The following is a 24358-nucleotide window of genomic DNA, read 5'->3' on the forward strand; positions in this document are numbered from 1 at the left end:
ACTTTGCTCTGTACTATAATAGCTTTCGGTCTCGAAGGGCCTGGGCTGAAAATGCTTCACCAAGATAGCAACGGTAAAAACAAATAAAAGCACTTGCACAAACATTATATAATGATTAATGGTGATAACTGGGTTTTGTTGGGTGGCGGTTTGGAGATACATCTCTACCAAAGGAGGTGTAAAGTGCTCCTTCGCTCTGCTAGCCAGCAGGTTACCTTGAGCGAGGTGCTTGGGCACCTGCTTAGCCCCTCGATCAGGATCATGAGGAGCCATGGCAGCAGGTGGCAGATGGTTGTATGAGCAGCTGACGTATATCACAAGTCTTGGTTATATGACCACTGACGCCAGGCAGACAATCTCTGAAAGGTTTTGATAATGGCTGGAGTCACCCATCTTGTGAAGACACGGCCCAGAAGAAGGCAATGGCAAACTGCTTCTGTAGAAAAATTTGTCAAGAACAATCATGGTCGTGAGACCAAGATCACCCACGTCATACATCACGGCACATAACGATGATAATGCCTTGAAAGAAAGAATAAACACAAGAGGTTCTGCAGATGCTGGAAATCCAGAGCAATACACACAAAATGGTGGAGGAGCTCAGCAGGTCAGGCAGCATCCATGGAAATGAATAAACGGTCACTGTTTTAGCCGAGACCCGTTTTCAGGACTGGAAAGCAGGTGGGGATGCTAGAATAAGAAGGAGTACAAGCTAGAAGGTGATAGGTGAACCAGGTGGGTGGGGGAGGGGGAATAAAGAAGGTGATAGTTAGAAAAGGCAAAGGGCAGGACTAGAAGGAATTTGATAGGAGAGGAGAGTGGACCATGGGAGAAAGGGAAGAATGATGGGCAGCAGGAGGAGGTGACAGGCAGGACAGGAGAAGATGCAGGAAGCTAGAATGGGGAATTAAGGAAGAATGAAGGGGGAGGGGGGAAATACTGGAACGAGGAGTTGTGGATGTTCACGCCATCAGGTTGGAGGCTACCTAAACAGAATATGAGATGTTGTTCCTCCAACCTGAGTGTGGCCTCCTTGTGGCAGACTGTCATGTCAGAACAGGAATGGGGATAGGAATTAAAATGGTTGGCCACTGCAAAATCTCTCTTTTTGTGCATGGATCAAAGGTGCTCGATGAAGCGGACCCGCAGTCTAGACTGGGTCTCAACAATGTAGAGGAGGCTGCATCAGGAGCACTAGATACAACAGATGACCCCAACAGGTTTGCAGGTGAAGTTTTGCCTCACCGAGAAGGACTGTCTGGGGTCTAGAATGGAGGTGAGGGAGGAGGTGAAAGGGCAGGTGTAGCACCAACTGCATGCAGGGATTAAGAGCCAGGAAAGAGATTAGCAGGGAAGGCTGAAGGTCAAGGGATTCATGGTGGGAGCGATCGCTCGCTGCAAAAAGCAGAGAGTGAGGGGATGTGAAGATGTCTTTGATGCTGGATTCTATTAAAGATGGTGGAAGTCGCAAAGAGTGATATCTTGATGCAGAGCCTGAGAGACCCAGGTTTGGGGAGTAGTGGAGGGGCAGAGGAGCCCTGGGGATAGCAGCAACGAGAGAGCTCTTGGTCTGGAAGTGGAGGCAGCCAAGGTCGGGGTTGGAAGTGAGAAACGTCTCAGCCCAGAGGTGAATTCTTTCTTGAAAGAAACAATTCCTCATTTTATATCAAAGAGACATTAAGTTGTAATAAATCCTATGATTTATAGATGGTAACATGAATGCTTACTTTGCCAGCTGGAAAAAAAGCCAAATGAAAATATTGTATCCAGATATTTCATTCAATTAAAAATATTCTGTGTCACTTTTGAAAAATGTTGATTGGTTTTGCCATTTTCCAGTAAATCAACTGGCTGTATTCAAAGCCAGCAATTTGGAAGAAACAAAAATATTACTGCAGATGATATGTTGAAATGGATACGAAGTAATTTTCCTTCATGATGTTCTGCCAAGGCTCATTATGAAGTCATTTAGGCAGACACCAGGGATGATAGGTAGAATATTAAAACACAATTCTGAATTTTTACAAAAATAAATCCATTAAACAACAGACACTTTAAACTATGAATAGTTGAGATTAACTACCAAGCAGATGCTGGATGTAAAAATGTGCCTGTTTTTAAAATTACCTCCACTAATGAGGAGACAGTGGATATATTTCATTAGTAGTTTGAGGAGATTTGGTTTGTCACCAAGAACACTCGAAGATTTCTACAGAAGTACCATGGAGAACATTCTAACTAGTTGCATCACCATCTAGTATTGGGGGGCGGGTGGCTACTGCACAAGATCAAAGTAAACTACAGAGAGTGGTAAACTTTTTCAACTCCATCATGGGTACTAGCCTCCACAGTATGCAGGACATCTTCAAGGAGAGATGTCTCAAAAAGGTGGCGTCCATCACTAAGGACCCCCATCACCCGGGTCAATGCCTTGTTCTCATTGCTACCGTCAGGAAGGAGGTACAGGAGCCACAGGAAGTACAGTTGAAGTCAGAAGTTTACATACACCTTAGCCAAATACATTTAAACTCAGTTTTTCACAATTCCTGACATTTAATCCTAGAAAACATTCTCTGTCTTAGGTCAGTTAGGATCACTATTTTAAGAATGTGAAATGTCAGAATAATAGCAGAGAGAATGATTTATTTCAGCTTTTATTTCTTTCATCACTTCCCCAGTGGGTTAGAAGTTTACATACACTTTGTTAGTATTTGGTAGCATTGCCTTTAAATTGTTTAACTTGGGTCAAACATTTTGGGTAGCCTTCCACAAGCTTCTCATAGTAAGTTGCTGGAATTTTGTTCCATTCCTCCAGACAGAACTGGTGTAACTGAGTCAGATTTGTAGGCCTCCTTGCTCACACACGCTTTTTCAGTTCTGTCCACAAATTTTCTATCGGATTGAGGTCAGAAAATGATTCAGGAACAGCTTCTTACCCTCTGCCATCAAATTTCTGAATGGACATTGAACCCATGAACTACCTTACAATTTTTAAATTTCTTTCTTTGCACTGTTGACGTAATTGAACTATAAGACTATAAGAGCAGGATTAGACCATTTGGCCCATCGAATCTGTGCCATTCAATCATGGCTGATCCTTTTTTCCCCTCCTCAACCCCATTGCCTGGCCTTCTCCCCGTAACCTCTGATGCCATGTCCAATCAAGAACCTATCAATCTCTGCCTTAAATACACCCAACGACCTGGCCTGCACAACTGCCTGTGGTTATAAATTACACAAATTCACCACCCACCGGCTGAAGAAATTTCTCCATATCTCTGTTTTAAATGGACGCCCCTCTATCCTGAGGCTGTGCCCTCTTGTTCTAGATTCCCCACCATGGGAAACATCCTTTCCACATCTTCTTTGTCTAGGCCTTTCAACATTCAAAAAGTTTCAATGAAATTGCCCCCCCCCCATCCTTCTTAAATTCCAGTGAGAACAGACCCAGAGCCGTCAAATGTTCCTTGGATGATAACCCTTTCATTCCCAGCATCATCCTTGTGGACCTCCTTTGGACCCTCTCCAATGCCAGCACATCTCTTCTCAGTTGAGGAGCCCAAAACTGTTCACAACTCTGCTTCTAAGTTAGAATGCTAGAGGAATGAGCTTAAGTTGGCCAGAAATCACGTAATAACAATATTATTCACAGTATCAGAGCTCAGATTTCCAGTGTAAAACCAAGGGTAAGTATGATACGGTTTTCAAAAACAACAAATAAAATAGCACAGAGACACTATATCACATTGAATAAGTATAATTCAAGTGTCGGGAAGGAGCAGCAGAGAGTTTCCTCTTGATTCTTGTGCCCGTGGTAACTGTGTAGACTCAATTATTCACTTTCTTGGAATGTTTAAAATACTAAAGAGACATAAACCTGGTGATTTCAGCTTGCTAAATGGCAAAAGTGCATTTTGTGGATGTTTTTTGCTGCATCTGTATATTTTCTAGTAAAGTTTGCATTAATGAACTCTATCTAAAATGCATCAGACTACATTTTAAACTAGATCTCATCTTGCACCTGTCACTAAATGACAGGCTTACAAATAGTCCTTGTTCTTAAATAATAGGCTTGTAATGTTGTAAGAAAAATAATGTTATGCTAGTACATTGTATCTTGTACTGAAAAAAAAACTCAGCAATTGTACCTGACAAGGTGTTAGAAAGCTATGCAGGCCTGCAAGTTTACACACACAGTTCTCTAATAAACTACTGAAATTATTTCCATGATACGTTCATGCATTGAAAAATCAAGTACATGTTGTTTGGTCATTCTGACTAATTTTTGTACCATTCTTCTCTGGATTAGCTCCAAAATCATACTGCCTATGTAAGAACTCAAGTTAAATAAAATCTCCACAGTTATTTCACTAAATGATACAATTTATCTTTACAGGAGTACACGTTCTCCACTCCACATTAGTAGGATGTGACCTGCAGACCTGAAAGACCCCACAAAAATGAATAACTAAATTTCATTGTTGACACATTTAGCATAATGCACCAGGGATGCTGGAATGAATCACCTTTTTGTGCTTCAAAAGGCTGCATTGCCAAAAGACCAACAACATTGGTGTATTGAAGTTTTACATTATAAAATTTATTCATAACATTTTAGTAATCTCCATGTCATGATTTACAAAACAGCAAACATACCAGACAATTGCAGCTTATTCTGGTTACCTCGCTTTGAGAAATATTTGAATATCTTGGCTACTTGGACAGTGCAGGGGCTAAGAGATTTCATTGATACAAAAAGGTGGTACACATCATTAAGGACCCCCCATCACCCAGGACATGCCCTCTTTTCATTGCTACCATCAGGGAGGACATACAGGAGTCTGAGGACACACACTCAATGATTCAGGAACAGTTTCTTCCCCTTTGCCGTCAGATTTCTGAATGAATACTACCTCACTATTTTCTTTCTCTTTTTGCATTACTTATTTAATTTAACTTTTTAAATATATACTTAAATTTAACATACATATATATATAGCTGTTGCATAACAACAAATTGCATGGCATGCCAGTGATATTAAACCTGATTCTAGTTCTTGAGAAGAGATTTTAAAGAAAGCACAAAGTCTCGAAGGTTTCAGATAAGTAAACTGAGAGTTGACTGTTCCCATTAGCAGAGGGGTAAAGGACCAGAAGATAAAGATTTAGAATGTGTAGTGGAAGATACAGAAATATTATAATATTATTAAGCCAATAATATCAGGATCATTTTAGTTATGATTTACTAATTATGATTTGGATTGCACAGCCTGAAATTTCATAAGTACAGACAGTTGCAGCTTACAACAGGGAAATGGATAAATATTTGCAGGTAAATAATTCGCAGAGATGCAAGGAAAGTGTGGGGGAATGGGATTTCACTTTACAAAGCTGAAGTCTCAATGAGTTGGATGGTATCCTAGAACAGAGAACAATACCGCACAGGAACAGGCCCTTCGGCCCACAATGTTGTGCTAAACCAACTAAAAAGTAAATTAAACAAAACCCAAAAACTAATCCCTCCTGCCTACACATTGCCCACATCTCTCCACTCTTCCTTACATCCACGTCTCTTAATAGCTTCTAATGTGTTTGCCTCTACCACCATACCAGGCAGCATATTCCAGGCATCCACTAGTCTCTAAGTAAAAAAAAACTTACCGCTCACATCCACCTTGAACCTACCTCTCTCACCTTCAATGCATGTCCTCTGCTATTAGACAATTCTACCCTGGGAAAAAGATGCACCCTGTCTACTCAATCTCTGCCTCTCATAATTGTATAATCCTCTGTCAGATCTCCCCTCAGTCTCCACCACTCCAGAGAAAACAACCCAATTTTGTCCAGCCTCTCATGATCCTCTTGGCTTTAAAGACTCTATAATTTTAACAGCCCCTGCAATATAATAGTTAGCTTTATGGTACTGTTCGTTGAGATGTTTTGGGGGTTAGGACACATAGCAAAATATTAACTTCAGCAAACAACTTCAGTCACCAACCTTTAGACCTGAATATGGACTGCAGATTAAATTTAAAATGCAGCTCGGGACAATAGGTTCCTAGAGCTGATTCAGGCAATGCTGTTCCAGGCAATGCTGATTTAACATTCATTTTTGGTGGCTGAAGTGTGGGTGTAAACCGCAGTTAATCGAGAAACCAGACAATGCTGATTTAACTAACATTCATTTTGAGTGTCTGGAGTGTGGGTGTGAAGAAGGAGGTATTAAAATTATATGTAATTCAAGGAAATGATATAGATACATCCTAAATATAGAATTGTCATTTGATCTTTAGCATATAAGATGTCATGTGATACTGGGACGAATAGGCCTCTTCCTCCGAAAGGGTCTCAATATGATTCTTGTTGTGTTTCATTTTGTCAAATAAAAGACTACTTCTCTCCAGTGACCTTGTTCACCCTACAACACCGTGAATTATGAGTATTCATAATGTTCATTGCCATAAGAGTGAATAATACTCACCACCTTTCCCAGAAACCCAAGGACAGGTATTACTCTTTCCTGTGCAATACCCTGAAGAATTCTGGGTGCACCATAAAGGCCTCCCATGCAGGAAGCTAAAGAGGAAATATACAGCCCTAATAACCAGAGAAATCCCACCAAGGCAACCTATAACACACAAAAAAATCCACATTGTCTGTTAGCAATATGATTATCCAAAATACTTTCTGCTTTTCAGTTACATTTACCAACACCTACTGTTTCTAGGCTACGGCACACAAATAAATTTGTACAAATCGCAGATACTCATACCACATTGTCTCACAGGTGTATTTCAAAATATACAACAGGAGGAGTTTTCCAGCCTTTCGTGGGTAAATTCTCGGCAACACACACAAAATGCTGGAGGAACTCAGCAGGTCAGGCAGCATGTATGGTGAGGAATAAACAGTCATTTCAGGGCAAGCGAGACCTTCTTCAGGGCTGGAAAGGAACGGGGAAGACAACAGAATAAAGAGAGCAAAGCAAATAGATAGAAGGTGATAGGTAAAGGCAGGTGGGCAGGAAAAATAATGGATTGGAGAGGAAGGAATTTGATAGGAGAGGAAGATGGACCATAGGAGAAAGGGAAGGAGGAGGGAACTCGGGGGAAGATGATAAGCAGATGAGAAGAGGTAAGGGGTCAGAGTGGGGAGTAGAAGAGGGGAGGGGAAGGGAAAATCAATATTCATGCCATCATTTTGGCAGTTACACAAACAGAATATAAGGTGTTGCTCCTCGACCCTGAGGATGTCCTCATCTTGACACAAGAGGAAGCCATGGACCAACATGTTTGAAATTCATTTGCTTTAAGAATCCTATCAGATTATTCACTCTTTTTTCAATCTTCAAATTCATTCCTTTATTACCAGAATGGTATTTTGAGTAATCAATTATTTCAAATTTCAAACACACAGAAGAAGCATATCCATAGGAAAGCCCAGTTATATGTTTGCTGTCTGATCCATACTCCTTGACAGTGAAATTTTGGAAATTGTCTTATCCATATAAATATTCTCCATACCTGACAGAATAAGTTCTATTTTGTCTGCCTGACTCACTAGAAAATCTGAAAAATCTATTGCCAAATTATTCTGCTGAATGTCCATACACTCAGTGGCCACTTTATTAGGTACACCTGTACACTTGCTCATTGATGTAAATATCTAATCAGCTAATCACATGGCAGCAACTAAATGCATAAAAGCATGCAGACATAGATGAGAGGATTAGTTGTTCAGACCAAACATCAGAATAAGGAAGAAATGTGATCTAAGTGATTTTGGTCATGGAATGATTGTTGAACTTCTGACTCCATAAGACCATAAGATGTAAAAGCGGAAAAAGGCCATTTGGCCCATCGAGTCTGCTCCACCGTTGAATCATGGGCTGATCCAATTCTTCCAGTCATCCCCACTCCCTGCCTTCTCTCAATACCCATTGATACCCTGGCTAATCAAGAACCTATCTATCTCTGCCTTAAATGCACCCAATGACTTGGCCTCCATAGCCGCTCGTGGCAACAAATTCCACAGATTTACCACCCTCTGACTAAAGTAACTTCTCCGCATCTCTGTTCTAAATGGACGTCCTTCAATCATGAAGTTGTGCCCTGTTTTCCTGGACTCCCCTACCGTGGGAAATAACTTTGCCATATATAATCTGTTCAGGCCTTTTAACATTCAGAATGTTTCTATGAGATCCCCCCTCATTCTCCTGAACTCCAGGGAATACAGCCCAAGAGCTGCCAGACGTCTCTCATATGGTAACCCTTTCATTCCTGGAATCATTCTCTTGAATCTTCTCTGAACCCTCTCCAACGTCAGTATATCCTTTCTAAAATAAGGAGACCAAAACTGCATACAATACTGGTCTCTCAAGTACCTTATAGAGCCTCAACATCACATCCCTGCTCTTATATTCTATACCTCTAAAAATGAATGCCAACATTGCATTTGCCTTCTTCACCACCAACTCAACATGGAGGTTAACTTTTAGGGTATCCTGCACGAGGATTCCCAAGTCCCTTTGCATCTCTGCATTTTGAATTCTTTCCCAATTTAAATAATAGTCTGCCCATTTATTTCTTCCACCAAAGTGCATGACCATACACTTTCCAACATTGTATTTCATTTGCCACTTCTTTGCCCATTCCCCTAAACCATCTAAGTCTCTCTGCAGGCTTTCTGTTTCCTCAACACTACCCGCTCTTCCACCTATCTTTGTATCATCGGCAAACTTCACCACAATTCCATTAATCCTGTAGTCCAAATCATTGACATACATCGTAAAAAGCAGCGGTCCCAACACCGGCCCCTGTGGAACACCACTGGTAACCGGCAGCCAGCCAGAATAGGATCCCTTTCTCTGTTTTCTGCCAATCAACCAATGCTCCACCCATGCTAGTAACTTCCCTGTAATATCATGGGCTCTTATCTTCCTAAGCAGCCTCATATGCAGCATCTTGTCAAAGGCCTTCTGAAAATACGAGTACACCACATCTACTACATCTCCTTTGTCTACCCTACTTGTAATTTCCTCAAAAAATTGCAGTAGGTTAGTCAGGCAGGATTTTCCTTTCAGGAAACCATGCTGGCTTTGGCCTATCTTGTCATGTGCCTCCAGGTACACAGTAATCTCGTCCCTAACAATTGATTCCAACAACTTACCAACCATTGACGTCAGGCTAACAGGTCTATAGTTCTCTTACTGCTGTCTCCCATCCTTCTTAAATAGCAGAGTAACATTTGCAATTTTCTAGTCATCCAGTACAATGCCACAATTTACGTGTTTGAATCACAAATAGCAATGAGTCTGTTTTGCGAGGCTTAGAGTAGAGTGGACGCCAGAAAGACTGGAGATGGGACGTGACCCCAAGATCAACTCCATGCTTCTCTCCAACTGAGGCATTGAGCAAGGCTGAAGTCGACGAGGACGAGAGCAGAGGACGGGCGTGTGTTTGGCACCATCTGCCTGTGTTTGACCAGTATTCCTCTCCCTCTCACTAACTGCTGTTGGAGGAAAGTGCAGGAGTCTTGGGACCGACATTGCAAGGACCAATCGGCAAGGCTGTGGACTCATTTTAGGACGATTTGAAGCTCATGTTGCGTGTGTTCCTGGATTCTGGTTACTCTTTTTCCCCCTCGCTGTTTTTGAGTGGTTTGATTGGGGTGATCAATGCATTCTGGGGCGCAGGCCTGCAATGGACTAGAGGCACTGAACTGAACTAAACTGAATACTACTGGACTCCTGGTTTGATGTTTCCCCTTTCTCATCCTGCAAGGGACCCACATTCACTTTGGCCACCCTCTTCCACTTTATATAATTATAAAAACTTTTACTATCCGTTTTTATATTTTTTGCTAGTTTATTTTCTTGATCTAGCTTCCCTTTCTTTATTGCTCGCTTAGTGGTTGATTGTTACTTTTTAAAGTTTTCCCAATCTTCAAGTTTCCCACTATTCTTGGTGAATTCGTACACACGAGCTTTTGGTTTGATGCGTTCCTTTATTTCCTTACTTAAACATGGCTGGCTCTCCCCACTCTTACTTTCCTTGCTTTTAAATGGAATATACTTTTGTTGAGCACCGTGAAAATTTTCTTTGAAAGTCTTCCACTGTTCCCCAACCATCCCTCCATATAGCCTGTGTTCCCAGTCTACTCCATCCATCTCCTCCCTCATCCCATTGTAGTCTCCCTCGTTTAGGCATAATACACTGGTTTTAGATCGAACAATTGCACCCTCCATTTGTATGAGAAACTCAATCATACTGTGATCACTTTTTCCAAGAGGATCCCTAACTACAAGAACACTAATTTTACCTGTCTCATTGCACAGGACCAGATCTAAGATAGCACGTTCCCTTGTGGGTTCAGTAACGTGCTGTTCAAGAAACCCATCACACATGCATTCTATGAAGTCCTCCTCATTCTGCCTCAGCTAACTTGATTCACCCAATCTCTGTGCAAGTTAAAGTCCCCCATGATAAATGCTGTCCCATTCTTACATGCCTCAGATATTTCTCTGTTTATTGCCTGTGCCACTTTAATGTTATTATTCGGTGGCCGATAGACAACCCCCAACTGTGATATTTTTCCTTTTACTATTCCTAATCTCTACCCAGATCGATTCAACATTCTGCTCCTTTGATCTTATATCATCTCTCACTACTGCCCTGATCTCATCCTTAATTAAGAGTGCTGCTCCACCTCCCTTACCTTCCTGCCTATCCTTCCGTATTACCTGATATCCTTGGATATTTAATTCCCAATCCTCTCCGCCCTGCAACCATGTTTCTGTAATGGCTACTAAATTATATCCCTTTATACTGATTTGTGCCACAAGTTCACCGACCTTGTTACGAATACCATGGGCATTCAGATAAAGTACTCTTACACTCATTGTGCCTTTAAAATCTATTTATCTTTGTCTCTTAATGCACTTGACTTTTCTGCACTCCTCCCTTACTTTTCTCTTTTTTAACTTTGCTTTTACTTTATCTTTATCCACACTTTTCTCTTTTACTTTATCCATACTTCTTCAATCTGTTGAACCCACCCCCCCCCCGCTATTTAGTTTAAAGACCTATCCACAACCCTAGTTACTCGATTCACCCGAATCCAGGCCCCATCACAGTTCAGGTGGAGCCCATCCCATTAGAACAGCTCTCTCCTTCCCCAATATTGGTGCCAGTTTCCCATGAATTCAAACCCACTTCTCCCACACCAGTCGTTGAGCCTTGCATTTAACTCTCTAATCTTTTTAACCCTGTGCCAATTTGCCGAGAAGGGTCTTAGCCTGAAACGTTAATAGGAAACTATGGTGCCTAACGGCAACTTACTTGCTTGCATCTTCAGAAACAGCTCTATTTCCAGCTATGATATCTCTTTTTTTCCCTTTCAAGGTTGTTTCGAAGACCCTGACCTGGAGTTACGCACTAACTTCGGTTCTTTGTGGGAATGGGACCCGCTCTCAGGGTTTCACGTCTGGCCGCGATTCAATATACCAAGGACATGACCTAGAATGTTACTGCACCTTTGGAGCTTCGGGATTTTGTGGCTCTGGAGACGGGCGGACCAAAGGCCGGTGCCTCTGCAGGAAATCGATGTGTCGGGGGAGATGGAAGATCGAAAGCAGCGAGCTGACTGCTGGCTGTGTGCTCAGAAACCTGAGTTCTTTGGGCACAGAGCTCGGAAAAAGTGACGCAATGGACTTCTAACATTGTAAATCAGCGAGTTGTATGTTATGTCTCCCCTCTCGCTGTGAAATGGAGACATCTCTTTTACCCTTATTAAGGAGAGAGAGAGCATGTGGTATGTCGAAATACCGGGTGAACGAGTAGTCTTTGGGATACTGTAAGTCTGTGTGTCTCTACTGATGCTTTGCTGCATGCTTGAGTGCTCGGTGGGGGGTGCCGATGCTTTTTTTGCTGGTGGGGGAGGGGGATCATTGTTTTGCTGCCACTTATGCATGGGAGGGGGAGCTGGGTGGGGCTTTGGGGTTCTAACATTTAACTGTCATTTATTCTTTGGGGCACTCCTCTGTTTTCGTGGATGTTTGCGAAGAAAAAGAATTTCAGGATGTGTACAGTATTGTATACATTTCTCTGACATTAAATGTACCTTTGAAACCTTTGAGATCTATTCATTACCATCGGTGCTGCTTGACCTGTTGAATTCCCCCAGCATTTTGTGTGTGTTGCTTTGGATTGGAAGAATCTGCAGACTTCCTTGTGTTTATGAGTTGGAAACATCTAACGAGATATTTACTTACTAGATTTTACATTGCGTTAAGAATGTATACTATTCTAAGCATTAACACAGTAGCATTAACTTTCATTTACATTTTACATTCATTTATTAACTTTATAAATCAAAAATCTTGGACTAAATGAAACATCATATAAACTTACCTTTTCTGCTATCATGAAATCATATCTGAGAGCCTCCCTTGTACAAACAGCTCCCAACAAGAACACAAATACTAAATACAGGAACCATCTGCAACAAAGAAAATACAGTATATGTCATTTATCTTTTTGACCATACACCAGGTTTTATTGATCAAAAATCACCTGGGTTATAATAAAATGTGGCATCTGTTTTATAACAGACATCAATATTAAATTAAACGAACTTTATTAACTGATCACTCCAGAACCAAATGCCAGGATGTGTCACAAAAATTCATCACCTTGCAGCTTTCTGTTAAAATTACAGGGAAGGCACCTGGAATACAGAGTCAAATGCCGAAGTACCAGTTCTTTCAGCTGTCTTGGTGTTGTAGTGCAATCACTCGATGTTTTCCTGAGGAGTCCTCAGGATGCTGCAGTAGTGATCTGGAGCCCACATATTCTGGTGCAGTGTAGACATGAGTAGGTGGTGGCTGTGGTCAGTGGTTGTGTCTTTTGGTTATTCACTCTCTCCTTTCACAGTTGTCACTTGTTCTCTGCGGCACAGTGGAAGTCCCTCTTGTAGCGCAGCTCCCTCGTGAACAGATTTCCTCCAGGTGCGCCTATTGAGTTCAATGTCTTCCTGGGTTTTAGATGTAATGTTAAATTTTCTCAGGCTGATTTTGATATTATCTTTGAAGCGTATCACTTGCCCGCCAGGGGCTCGCTGACCTTTCTTCAACTGAGAATAAAGGATCTGTCTGGGAGGTGGGGGGATGCGATTTAGACATCCAGATGGCATGGCCTATCGATCAGAGTCAGTGTTACTTTATCATGTTGGAGATGCTGTTCATGTTGGCCTCCTCTGCTGGTGTTACTTCATCTCTTCTTCCAGCTGATCTTCAAAATATTTCATAAGATTCCTTGGTAGTTTTGTCCCAGGGCTTTCAGGTGTCTACTGTAGATGGACCATATGGTAATGTAGGATGACTGCTCTATAGACCAAAAGTTTTTTGTTTGGTCCAGTAGGTTGTGGTCTTCAAAGACCCTTTTCGTTAATCTTGCATGAGCTCCAATAACACTACTCGGGCAGTGGTTGATCTCTGAGTCAATGTCTGATTCTGAGGAGAGAATGTTGCCAAGTTAGGGAAAATGGTCTATGTTTTCAAGGGTGATATCGTCAGCTTTAATGGAGGGCTGGATAAGTGGCTGGTTGGGTGGTGGCTGATATAGACCCCGTAACTGTGTCACTTTTTATATCCAAAACAAGACCCAGGGCTCTATGAGGTGGCCTTGAACCGGTTGAGGTTGAAAAGCCTGCTGTCAATTCTATACACGATTGGGATTCCCTGAGGCAGGTGCTGGCCAATGAAATGAAGGATGGCAGCAATAAAGATGGCAAACAAAGTGGGTGCAATGACACAGATGGGTTTGACTCCTGTCTCCATAGTGAAGGGTTTTGATTCAGTGCTACCATTGCTGATTACTGTGGTTGACATGCCATCATGCAGTGGCCCCAGTATTCATAAATACTTGTCAGAAGGGCCATGTCTTGATAGCATACGCCAGAGAGTTTGATGGTCTACTGTATCAAATGCATTTGTCAAATCTATGAACACCAAGTACAAAGACTGCCTTTTTTTCACGGCATTTTTCCTGTAATTGGTGTGCTGTGAAGATCATCTCTGTGGTACCTCTAGATGCGTGGAAACGACACTGGTTCAGGGAGTACTTCTTCAGATAGCAGAACGAGCTGATTGACAAGGATACGTGCAAGAACTTTGCCTGTTGCTGACAGGAGGGAGATGCTTCTGTTATTACTATTGTCTGCCTTGTCTCCCTTTTTGAATATGGTCACTGTTAGAACATCCCTGAACTCCACGGACAGTTGTTCCTTTTTCCAGACCTTCTGGAGCAGGGCATATATGTGGTGCAGGAGTACTGGTCCACCCTCCTTGAGGAACTCTGCTACTGGTGGCTTTGTTGCTTTTCAGGTTCCTGACGGCATGTTAGACCTCCTTCATACTGGGAGGTTCACCCCATGTCTTCTCTCACAGGTCTTCGGAGAATTTGATTAGTAACTTCTGGTTCAGCAGTGCTGCCATGGTTAAGAAGCTTTTGAAAGTGCTCTCTCCATCAATTGTTGATATTCTTCCGATCCTTTAGCAAGTTCTTCCCATCTGTTGAGCACAGAGGGTTTAATCCGCAAGAACTTGGACAATAGACTGCTTTGGTGGCACTGAAGAAGCCTCTTGTGTTACCAGAGTCTGGATTTCTGGCTTTCTCAGTCCACCAAGAATTCTTTAGCTCCCTCACTCTGAGCTGGGCATTTGCTTTGTCTCTGGAGTAAGCTCCTCTTTTGGCCTTGCTGCTGAAGTCATTCTACCAGGCACAAAAGGCTTTCCTTATCTTTGAGATACATTGTTCTATCTTCATATCGTTATCATCAAACCAATCCTGATGTTTTCTAGATATACCCAAGTATGTTTTTGCAGGTATCGAGGATGGTGGATTTAAGCAGACCCCAGTGTCTTTTGATATCCATTGGACATTCCTGTTGGAGGTTTTGCCCAAATGAGGCCCAAAGGTGCTGTTGGGTGGCAGAGTCAAGGAGGCTCTCAAGTTTTAGTCTTGGCCTGGTCTTCTTATGAATCCTCCTCTTCTTCATGGTCTGATGAACATGGTGGAGCAGATCAGATGATGATCTGTCCAGTAGTCATCTGTGTCAATCATGGCCATTGTGATATTCACATCACAGCAGTCCCTAGCTTGAGCAATGACATAGTCAATGTTTAGACCGTGGGTGATGTCAAGATGCCTTGAATTTGTTTTTTCTGGCACAAGAGAGTATTCATGATGATAAGATTGTACTCTTATCATATATACACAACATTCCATTTCCCTTTCATAAACCCATATCCCAAATAAACATGCTTTCACAATAATAGTCCATAACTACACAGTTCTAAAGGTTCAGTGTTTTGTTCCTTTCAGGATAGTGCCTCCAGACCTGTGGAGAGGCATCAGGTTTGGCAGGTGTCTTGTCTAAGACAACATTCCCAGTTTCTGGTGTCACGATGCTGTCTGTGACATGATCATCACAGAGATGCAAGTCCAGTGATTGTAATGAGTCCACCTTGTTGGATGCATTCGACTCAGGTGCGTTCTTCAGTTGAGCACCCAGCTTCTGATCCACATAACGTCTTCATGTCTGATCTCCAACATCCCCTGTGAACATCAGTGGTCCAGTTCTTATAGCTATCCTACCAGGTGTCCACTTGTCTTCTTAGTAATCACATATGAGGATTTTCTTTCCAATCTTGAAGCTCCTTGCTGCTTTACTTGGCAACTGGCTGAGCTGTTTATTCTGTACTTTCTTTTGTAGATCGGGTTTCAGGAGGACTATGCGAGATTTCAGATTCCTGTTCATGTGTTTAATTTGTCATTGCATGAACAGAGTTCCGATACACAAAAAGGAAGTTGTTTACTGTGTGCTGTAGAGAAATGCCCTCCTTGTCCATCACTTAATGGACTTCCTGAAGGTTTGGATAAACCTTTCAGCTGACCCATTCATTGCTGGGTGGTGAGGAGCTGACTTAAAATGTCTGATGTCATTTTTCTTTAGGAACAGTTGGAATTCTTCTGACATGTATTGTGGTCCGTTGTCACTCACAATTTGTACCGGTAGGCCATTTGTGGAGAAGACAGTCCTCAGACTGGAGACAGTCTTTGCTGAGGTGGTTGACTTCAGTGGTGTAACCTCCAGCCACTTTGAATGAGCATCCACAGCAACCAGGAACATGGAGTCTATGAATGGCCCAGCAAAGCCAATATGTACTCCTTGCCATGGTGAAGATGGCCACTCACTGGTGTAACAGTGCCTGTGGAGGGTGTATTTTGAACTTTCTGCAACTCGAATAGCTTTTGGCCAAGCCTTTGATCTGTTTATCTATTCCTGGCCACCACACATAGCTCTGGGTGAGACTCTTCATCTTGATTGCACCCAGGTGTCCTTCATGCAGGTTTTCTAACACTCAGGTGTGCAGTTTGAAGGGAACCAGAACATGAGATCCACACATGAGCGTTCTTTACATACCCATGAGCTGGCCATCCTTGCATGCTGATTTCATAGACCTTTGACAATGTCGAGTCATTCCTTCTTTCCCTTTGTATTTCGGAATTTGTTACCAGCAACTGGTCCGTCATTGTGGTGAGGAACACTTCTGCTGGGTCACAGTATGAAGACGTTTCTTCTTCAGTTGTCAGTAATGGACAATGTGACAAGCCATCAGCATTGCTGTGTTGTTTGGTACCCTTCAACTCTATGTCATAAGAGTGGGCTCCTAGGAATAGTGACCAACATTGTAATCGGGTAACAGTCATCACTGGAATTCCCTTCCTGGCACTGAAAATGGCCACAAGAGGCTGTTGATATGTCACTAGAGTAAACTTTTGTCTGTAGATGTAGTGGTGGGACTCCCATCCTCGTCGCCCATTTGTTGTGTCTGATCAATTAAATAAAAGCACGTATGCGGGAGATGTCTGTATGAGAGACAGAGCGAGACAGAGGGAGAGACGGGGTGGAGGAGAGAGAGAGAGAGAGGGAGAGAGAGAGGGAGGGGGAGGAAGGGAGGGAGGGAGAGAGGGAGAGAGGGAGAGAGGGAGAGAGGGAGAGAGGGAGAGGGAGAGAGGGAGAGGGAGAGAGAGGGAGAGAGGGAGGGAGGGAGAGAAAACAAACAACGCACATGCACAGACAACAGATCAATATGTACGTTTGTAGTTCTAAGGGGCAGGCGGTCATTGCGCCAAAAGAAATAGATCCATACATAACACTTTTCACAAATAATGCAACGTTGAGGCATTTTAAATTTAAGAAAGTTGTAACAATACATTTATTAAATTCCAAAACCTGAACACTAAAGCGTGCTAAAAATCCTTTATGTAATTACGTCATCGCATCAGACCAGCCTCTTAAAGTTACCCCCCACTCAATGTCAGTGGTTGTGAAATATGTACAGTGCCCTACAATTCCACCTCCTTTTTTTCAAATGGCTTGCAAAACAGAGCACTGACCCAGGGAATTCGACCTTTGGGCCTTGATCTTCAGGCTAGCTAACTTCGGTCCTCCACCTCCAGACATGCTGAACGCTGATTTCGATCTCCAAACTTTGCTCACCTCTGGGTACCAATTCCAGGACTCATTAATCATGAGACTTTGACCTTTGGACCTTAACCTCTGGACTCCCATGGGCCTCCACCTAGGAACTTGCCAACCTGATGTATCGGGTGGACCTTGCTTACCCTATTCTAAACTCTTTTTAGGAAGTATTTATGTAATTGTCCACATATAAGAATGGGGCAGAATATTACTTCTCATCCATATAAATACAGACTCTACTCGGACTGCTGCTTGCTTCAGTTTTGATTACATGAGAAACTAACCATCGGGGTAAAAACATTGTTCTGTTTCTCTCTCTATGGATCCTGACTGAAAAACTGGACACTACTGGCTTTTTTAGTTTGAGTATTAGATTCCCTTCACCCATATTATCACAAAATGCTGATTATTATTCTAAATGAATTAATCACATTGAAGTACACAGCTCAAGCTCACAGTGTGATATGTTACTTTTAGAAGGTACTGTAAGCAGAACTTACGAGATGCCCACAGCTGCTAGTGACCCAACAGGGATGTTGGATGCGGGTCTCTGTAGATCCCCACTCATATTGAAGCCAGCCATCACACCTGAGTATTACAGAAGTCAAAGTTAATACAATAAAACCACAAATTAACAGTGACATCACAGGCTGGATTGCAGTGGCTGCACACTGCAGGAACTGGACCATCAGTTTAGGGGACATGTCCTGGGCTATATACAAACAAGAGCAAATCTGAAGATGCTGGAAATCCAAGCAATTCACTCAAAATGCTGGAGGAACTCTACAGGCCAGGCAGCTTCTATAGAAAAAGTAAACAGTCAATGTTTCGGCCAACACACTTCATCAGTCCTGATGAAGGGTCTCGGACCAAAACATCGACAAGTTGCTGTTTTCCATAGCTGCTGCCTGGTATGCTGAGTTCCTCCAGCATTTTATGTGTCTCGAGGTATATATGTGTGTTTTTTTGTGTGACTATGTGTTTTTGCTCACTACTTTGAATATGCTGTGAATGTTTTACACCTTGGACCCAGAGGAATGCTGTTTCATTCAGCTGTGTCCATGTATGGTTCAATAATAATTACATTTGAATTCGATTGATTTGATTGTACAGACTTGAATGAATCGCACAAGTATTTACATGAACTGCAATCATTCTTTTTACGCAGGAACATTCATTATACACAGAGGCTGAGGAAGGTACAAAAATAAATTTTAAGATCTTTGGACAGGTACAATAATTGGAAAAGTTTAGCAGTCAGATGATGTTAAATGGGATTAGCTTGGATGGAGCGTCTTGGCTGGGTAGAACTAGTTGGGCCGAATGTCCTGTTGTATAATTTTGTGACTCTAACAATTGGTACAGCTGCTAATACACAGCGGTCACTACAGAAATCTGTCATTCAACCTGAAATGTGTGCCTCAATCAATACTAAAGTGGCTGGTGTAAATATGCTACCAGATGTTCACAAGAACCTGGACCTAAATGGAGGCACAGACACATTTGTTGTGTACTTAATATCTAAGTAATGTTTGAGTACAGTACGTGTGTGTGTGTGTGTGTATGTTGATTAAGCATTCTGGTTCATCTAAATAATTCATTACAGGTTATATGCATAAATACATGAATTGCATATGTCATCACGCTACCACGTGATACACGCGTGCTTCACTTAAAGTAAACAAGAAGTTACACCCGCAATCTGGACTCCCATGTCTTCCTTTGAATTCATTTAACGTTGACATTACAAAATATAACACGCATTCCTGCAAACTGACATACTTGCAAACGAACACAGAACATCAGGTACAGCACAATTTCACCAGTAACTATATCCATAAACATGCTCGCACAGCGCTGTAACAGTTGATAGGTTGTACGGCCCTCTCTACATACCACATGAATATTGAAGTAAATTCTTCAACAAATGCCGTATAAATAAACTTAAGAAACATTGGAGAAAGAATTAAATGAGGGAAATGCTTCTGAAATTAAAATAAACAAGATCCTCTTGAAATGGTCTTGTCACATGCGGACTGTTTATACACAACTACTTGGAAAAGGCTGTTTTGAGAAGCGAAGATGTACTGTTCTTAAAACCAGACAACCCAGAGAAAAATGTCCCATCTGTACTATGTAAAGATAATGAAAAAAGTTGCATTTTTAGACTAAGGAATTACTTTTTTCTTTGATTTTTAACCACTTCCTTACCGAAGATGATGCTGGCAACACACAGTGATGTTTGGCAGGCACCTAACAATACTACTAACAATTTTTCTAAATATACTTTTTCGGGACTATAATCACTACAATCTGCAGCCTGTAATTTCCCATCTGTACAAGCAGCATTTTGGTGGTATCCTGAAGGACTTGGTGAAATGGGCTCTCGAGAATGCAGGTACAGCCACAGTGGGTATTGGGGACCTGACTGAATCTTCGAGCCAAATTGAAGCAGCATGGCCCGGTCCTGAGAGCAGATAACAAACAGATATTTAGCCAATTTAAGCACTGAGCCATTTTAAAAAGGTTAAGGTGTCAAGGCCGAGTCCAAAGGATGAACCAGTGTTCAGCTCTAATCCCTGAGGATTTACTTGCCTCAGCACTGAACTGACTCTGCAGCCATCAGCACTCGCCTTAGCACTGAATCTAGCTGCATGGCTGTGGCCGGCAGCATCAGGCTCCTGGATTGGCTGCAGTGCTGAATCTAGCTCTGTGGCTGTGGCCTGTAGCTCTGGACTCATTTTCTGGGTCTCTGTGGTTCATGTTCTGTAGATTGTCAGCTTTTTTTAAATTGTTTGCATGATTTGTTCTTCCGTTTTTGTATTTTGTCTGTTGTTATAATGGTATGGGATTTTTCGTAAATTCTATTGTGTTTCTTTGTTTTGTGGCTGTCTGTAAAATGATGAATCTCAAGGTTGTATATGGTATACACACTTCGATAATAAATGTACTTTGAAAATTGAGCATTGTGGACATCATGAAAACTATCCGTATGCATTCACATTCTCTTCTCATCATGTGCCCAGTCAATCTCCAACATTTCCTCATGGTGACTGTGGCCATGTCCTCTTGGTGACACTGAAGGAGTAGGGCATGGTTGGAGATCTTTCTTGGTCAGAAGATACAGAGGATCTTCCGGAGCCTCATGGTGTGGAATGATGACAGCTTGGCAAGATCATTCTCTATCATGCACCAGTATTCTGATCCGTACAAGAGCGTGGACAGAACACAACTCTGGTACAGCATCACCTATAAACAATCTATTGCTGTAAAATTGCTTTTTTTTCCAGAGTAAAGAGGCTCTTCAGCAGTAACTGTGAATTTGCATCCTACTTAAATTGAAATTTCAATAAAAAATCTTTAAGCAAGGCTTAATTTTTTCAAAAAATTTAGAGAGAATTATATATAGGAAATTGAAATTCACATCAAATTATTGATTCTGAATTCATTGCATTTGAGAAAATTGTAAGCACTGCCCATGCAGGAGCAGAAAACCACTGAAAATATTTTCCACGTTTTCACTTCGCATCCTGCACGCGCAGATGTGAGCAACTGCCGTAAGGTTTACAGCAAATGATAGAAACTACCTACCCTTTCATTGTCATCGTGGCAGCAAATTTCCAGCCATAAATACTTCTAACAACTCAGTGTATTCACTAATGAAAACTGAACCCATCATTACAAACTTTACAATTAGTACTCCAGCAGTTGGAAATAAATCTCAATCTCTGCAAGGATTTCAATTTGCCTAATCCATTTTCTACCTAAGTAGCATTCATTGCAAACTTCTGCAGATACACGAGAAATGAAACCGATATTTTCCAGAGGCATAGCAATTGGTAGAGTCATAGAAAAGTACAGCACAGAAGTAGGCCCTTTGGTCCATCTAGTGTATGCCAAACCATATAAACTGCCTACGTCACATCGACCTGCACCGGACCATAGCCCTATCATCCATGTAAAAAGGGAGCGGAATGCAAAAAGAAAACACAAATGCCAATAAATAAAGAACACTAGGAATACTCAGCAAATCAGTCAGCATTTATAGAGAAACAAAATGAGTGACCATTTCAAGTATCGTTACTTCCTGTGCTACTAGGTTTTCAGCAATTTCTCTTTTTCCTTCATAGTAACAGCTACGTATTCAAAATTGGATAAAATCTATTAAATAATCATACATAAATCAGTGTATAAGATTCAGCCAAAATTAATTCCACTGAAATAGTGATGAGTCCAATAAATGCAAATTTCACATGAGGATGGTGAATTATTCATCTCCAACTCAGAGGACAAATCTTCATCTTCGTCATCCATCCCCTTTCTCTTCAGCAGTCCCTCAGGTTCAAGGACTCTAGTTTTGTGAGTTCCAAGATGGCTAGTGAGACCAGTGTGGGAATTGCTAACTCTTTCATAAATATAAGGAAGGCGTTGACTAATGAGACAAGACAGGTAGGTTGTTTGGAAGGAAGTCAGTGAGGAAGTTGCATTTCTTTAGGAAGGTTTGGTGGATATACATGAATCCCTTGTCTCGGTCTACCTTGTAACTTCTTCCCATGCAGACCTTAGACTATGTTTGTTTTATGACCTTTGTGCAAATGTCCTCTCTAACATAGATAATAATAGTGACCTCACTATTAGATGCGGGTGGCAGGGTGGAGTTGCATCTCTACCAAAGTAGGTTTCACACTCTCCTTCCCTCCGCTAGCCTTCAGGTCACCCTTGGGCGAGATGTAGCATCTGCTTAGCACCTCACCCCCCCCCCCCCCAGGATCAGGGTCACGTGCAGCCATGGGAGCAGGTGGTACATATCACAAGTCCTGGTTATGTGACCACTGACTCCAGGTAGATATTTTCTGAAGAGTATTGATTATGGATGGGGTCACTCATCTTGTAAAGACACTGCCCAGAAGAAGACAATGGCAAACTATTTCTGTAGAAAAACTTGCCAAGAAGAATCATAGTCATGAGACTACGATTGTCCACGTTATATGACACGGCACATGATGATGATGGTGATGATAATGAAGACAATTAGATGTCAACTTATTATAGGGTTCAGATGTACATAATATACATATAATTGAACGTATGTGTAGGCATACGATAACTATCAGTTGGAACTCATTATTAATTTGTTTTTTTTAATAGTTCATAGATTTCCACACAAGCAGAAGCCTGTTGTTATACTAGTCTCTCCTTCAGCAGGTCCTGACATGCTAGAAGAAGCAGAGAAACAGAAACAAATACTCCAATGGTTGAATGAGTTAAATGAAGGAGCTCCTCATGCTTAGAATGAATTGCCATGTATTTAAACAAATTGTATTCAAATATGAATAAGCAGCTATACTCTCTTACCTGTAGCAGTGGGGAAGATTACGCCAAAAACTGTAAAGAAATTCTCCTCTGGACTGTAGTTCGGGAACGTATTATTTGCGAGCAGTTCTTCACTATATCCCACAAATCCAAAATCTAGGGAATAAAGAGAGAAGTTCATTTTGATCTTAAATTTTCTGACTGTGAAATTGATTTCAAAATTGAATTTTAATCATTTACTGTTATAATAATGTTCAAAGCTCTTAAGATTATTAACACGGAAAATTCTGAAGATGCTGGAAATCCAGGGCAACACACACAAAATGCTGGAGAAACTCAGCAGGCCAGGCAGGATCTATGGTAATGAATAAACAGTCAACATTTCGGACCAAGACCCTTCTTCAGGACTGAGAAGGAAGGGAGAAGATGCCAGAATAAAAAGGTGTTTGGGGGGGGGGGAAGAGTGGAAGGAAGATAAATAGGCGATAGCTGAAGCCAGGTGGGTGGGAATGGTAAAGGGGTGGAGAGGAAGGAATCTGATAGGAGAGGAGTGGACAAGAGGAGAAAGGGAAGGAGGAGGGGACCCAGGCAGAGGTGAGGTGATTGGCAGGTGAGAAGAGATAAGAAGCCAGAGTGGGCAATAGAAGAGGGGAGAGGGAGGGAGGGAATTTTTTTTACTGGGAGCAAAATTCGATCTTCATACCATCTTGTTGGAGGCTACCGAGATGGAAGAGGAAATGCTGTTCCTCTACCCTGAGGGTGGCCTCATCGTGGCACAAAAGGAGGCCATGGATCGACACGTCAGAACTGGAATGGGAATCAGAATGTAAATGCTGAGCCACTGGGAGGTTCGGCTTTTGGAGGTGCTCAGTGAAGCGGTCCTGCAATTTTCGTCAGGTCTCACCAATGTCGATAATGCTGCATCAGGCACACCGGACACAATAGACAACCCCAGCACTAAGATTATTGTCAAAGTTAATGGCTGCCCTAATGTCACTTAGCTAAGTTCAGTGGAAACAAATAAGCTAGATAGACCTTGGATTCAATGCCTAGTCTTGCACCTCTCAAATGGGCCATCCATTTGATGGATTGGCCACTGGGTGAAACAAGATTTGGGCTTTACACTGATGCCCCTAAAACAAAATAGCTATATTTGCTGCCATTGTCAGGGATCACCTAATCTTCCAACAAGGTAAGAATCCTCAAAAGAGATAAATAAATCACAGGCAAGCATATGGATCAACATTTCTGACTTTTTTCTAAACTTGTATGTGAATTTGCAGTTTTATTTGAATGGATTAATTACCATTGCATACAAAGATTTAATAAGCAAAAGATTAGACATTGGAAAACTAGCAAAATTAGGGACATTTATGTATTGCTTCATTTATTTTGATATTTATTGATATTGAAATAAATAAATAAAACATGTAAGGAAGGCGGGAGGAGAAGATGGCCACGCGACACAGCTCGCAGCGGCCACTCCGGTGGTGATGTC

At 41.8% G+C, this 24358-nt stretch overlaps 1 protein-coding gene across 3 annotated transcripts in view; it reads right to left on the bottom strand.

The window, feature by feature from the left end:
• The window catches only part of slc12a8 (solute carrier family 12 member 8), a 148818-nt gene that overhangs the window by 50686 nt on the left and 73774 nt on the right, over nt 1–24358 (bottom strand). For all 3 annotated transcript variants that reach the window (XM_063050152.1, XM_063050151.1, XM_063050150.1), the window contains exons 6-9: nt 22903–23016; nt 18048–18135; nt 12411–12498; nt 6482–6628 (exon numbers count right to left, since the gene is read on the bottom strand). In XM_063050152.1, the coding sequence (XP_062906222.1) occupies nt 6482–6628; nt 12411–12498; nt 18048–18135; nt 22903–23016 (437 nt within the window). The remainder of the gene's footprint in view (nt 1–6481; nt 6629–12410; nt 12499–18047; nt 18136–22902; nt 23017–24358) is intronic.

This window comes from Mobula hypostoma, chromosome 6, assembly GCF_963921235.1.
Source record: "Mobula hypostoma chromosome 6, sMobHyp1.1, whole genome shotgun sequence".
NCBI classification, from domain to species: domain Eukaryota; kingdom Metazoa; phylum Chordata; class Chondrichthyes; order Myliobatiformes; family Myliobatidae; genus Mobula; species Mobula hypostoma.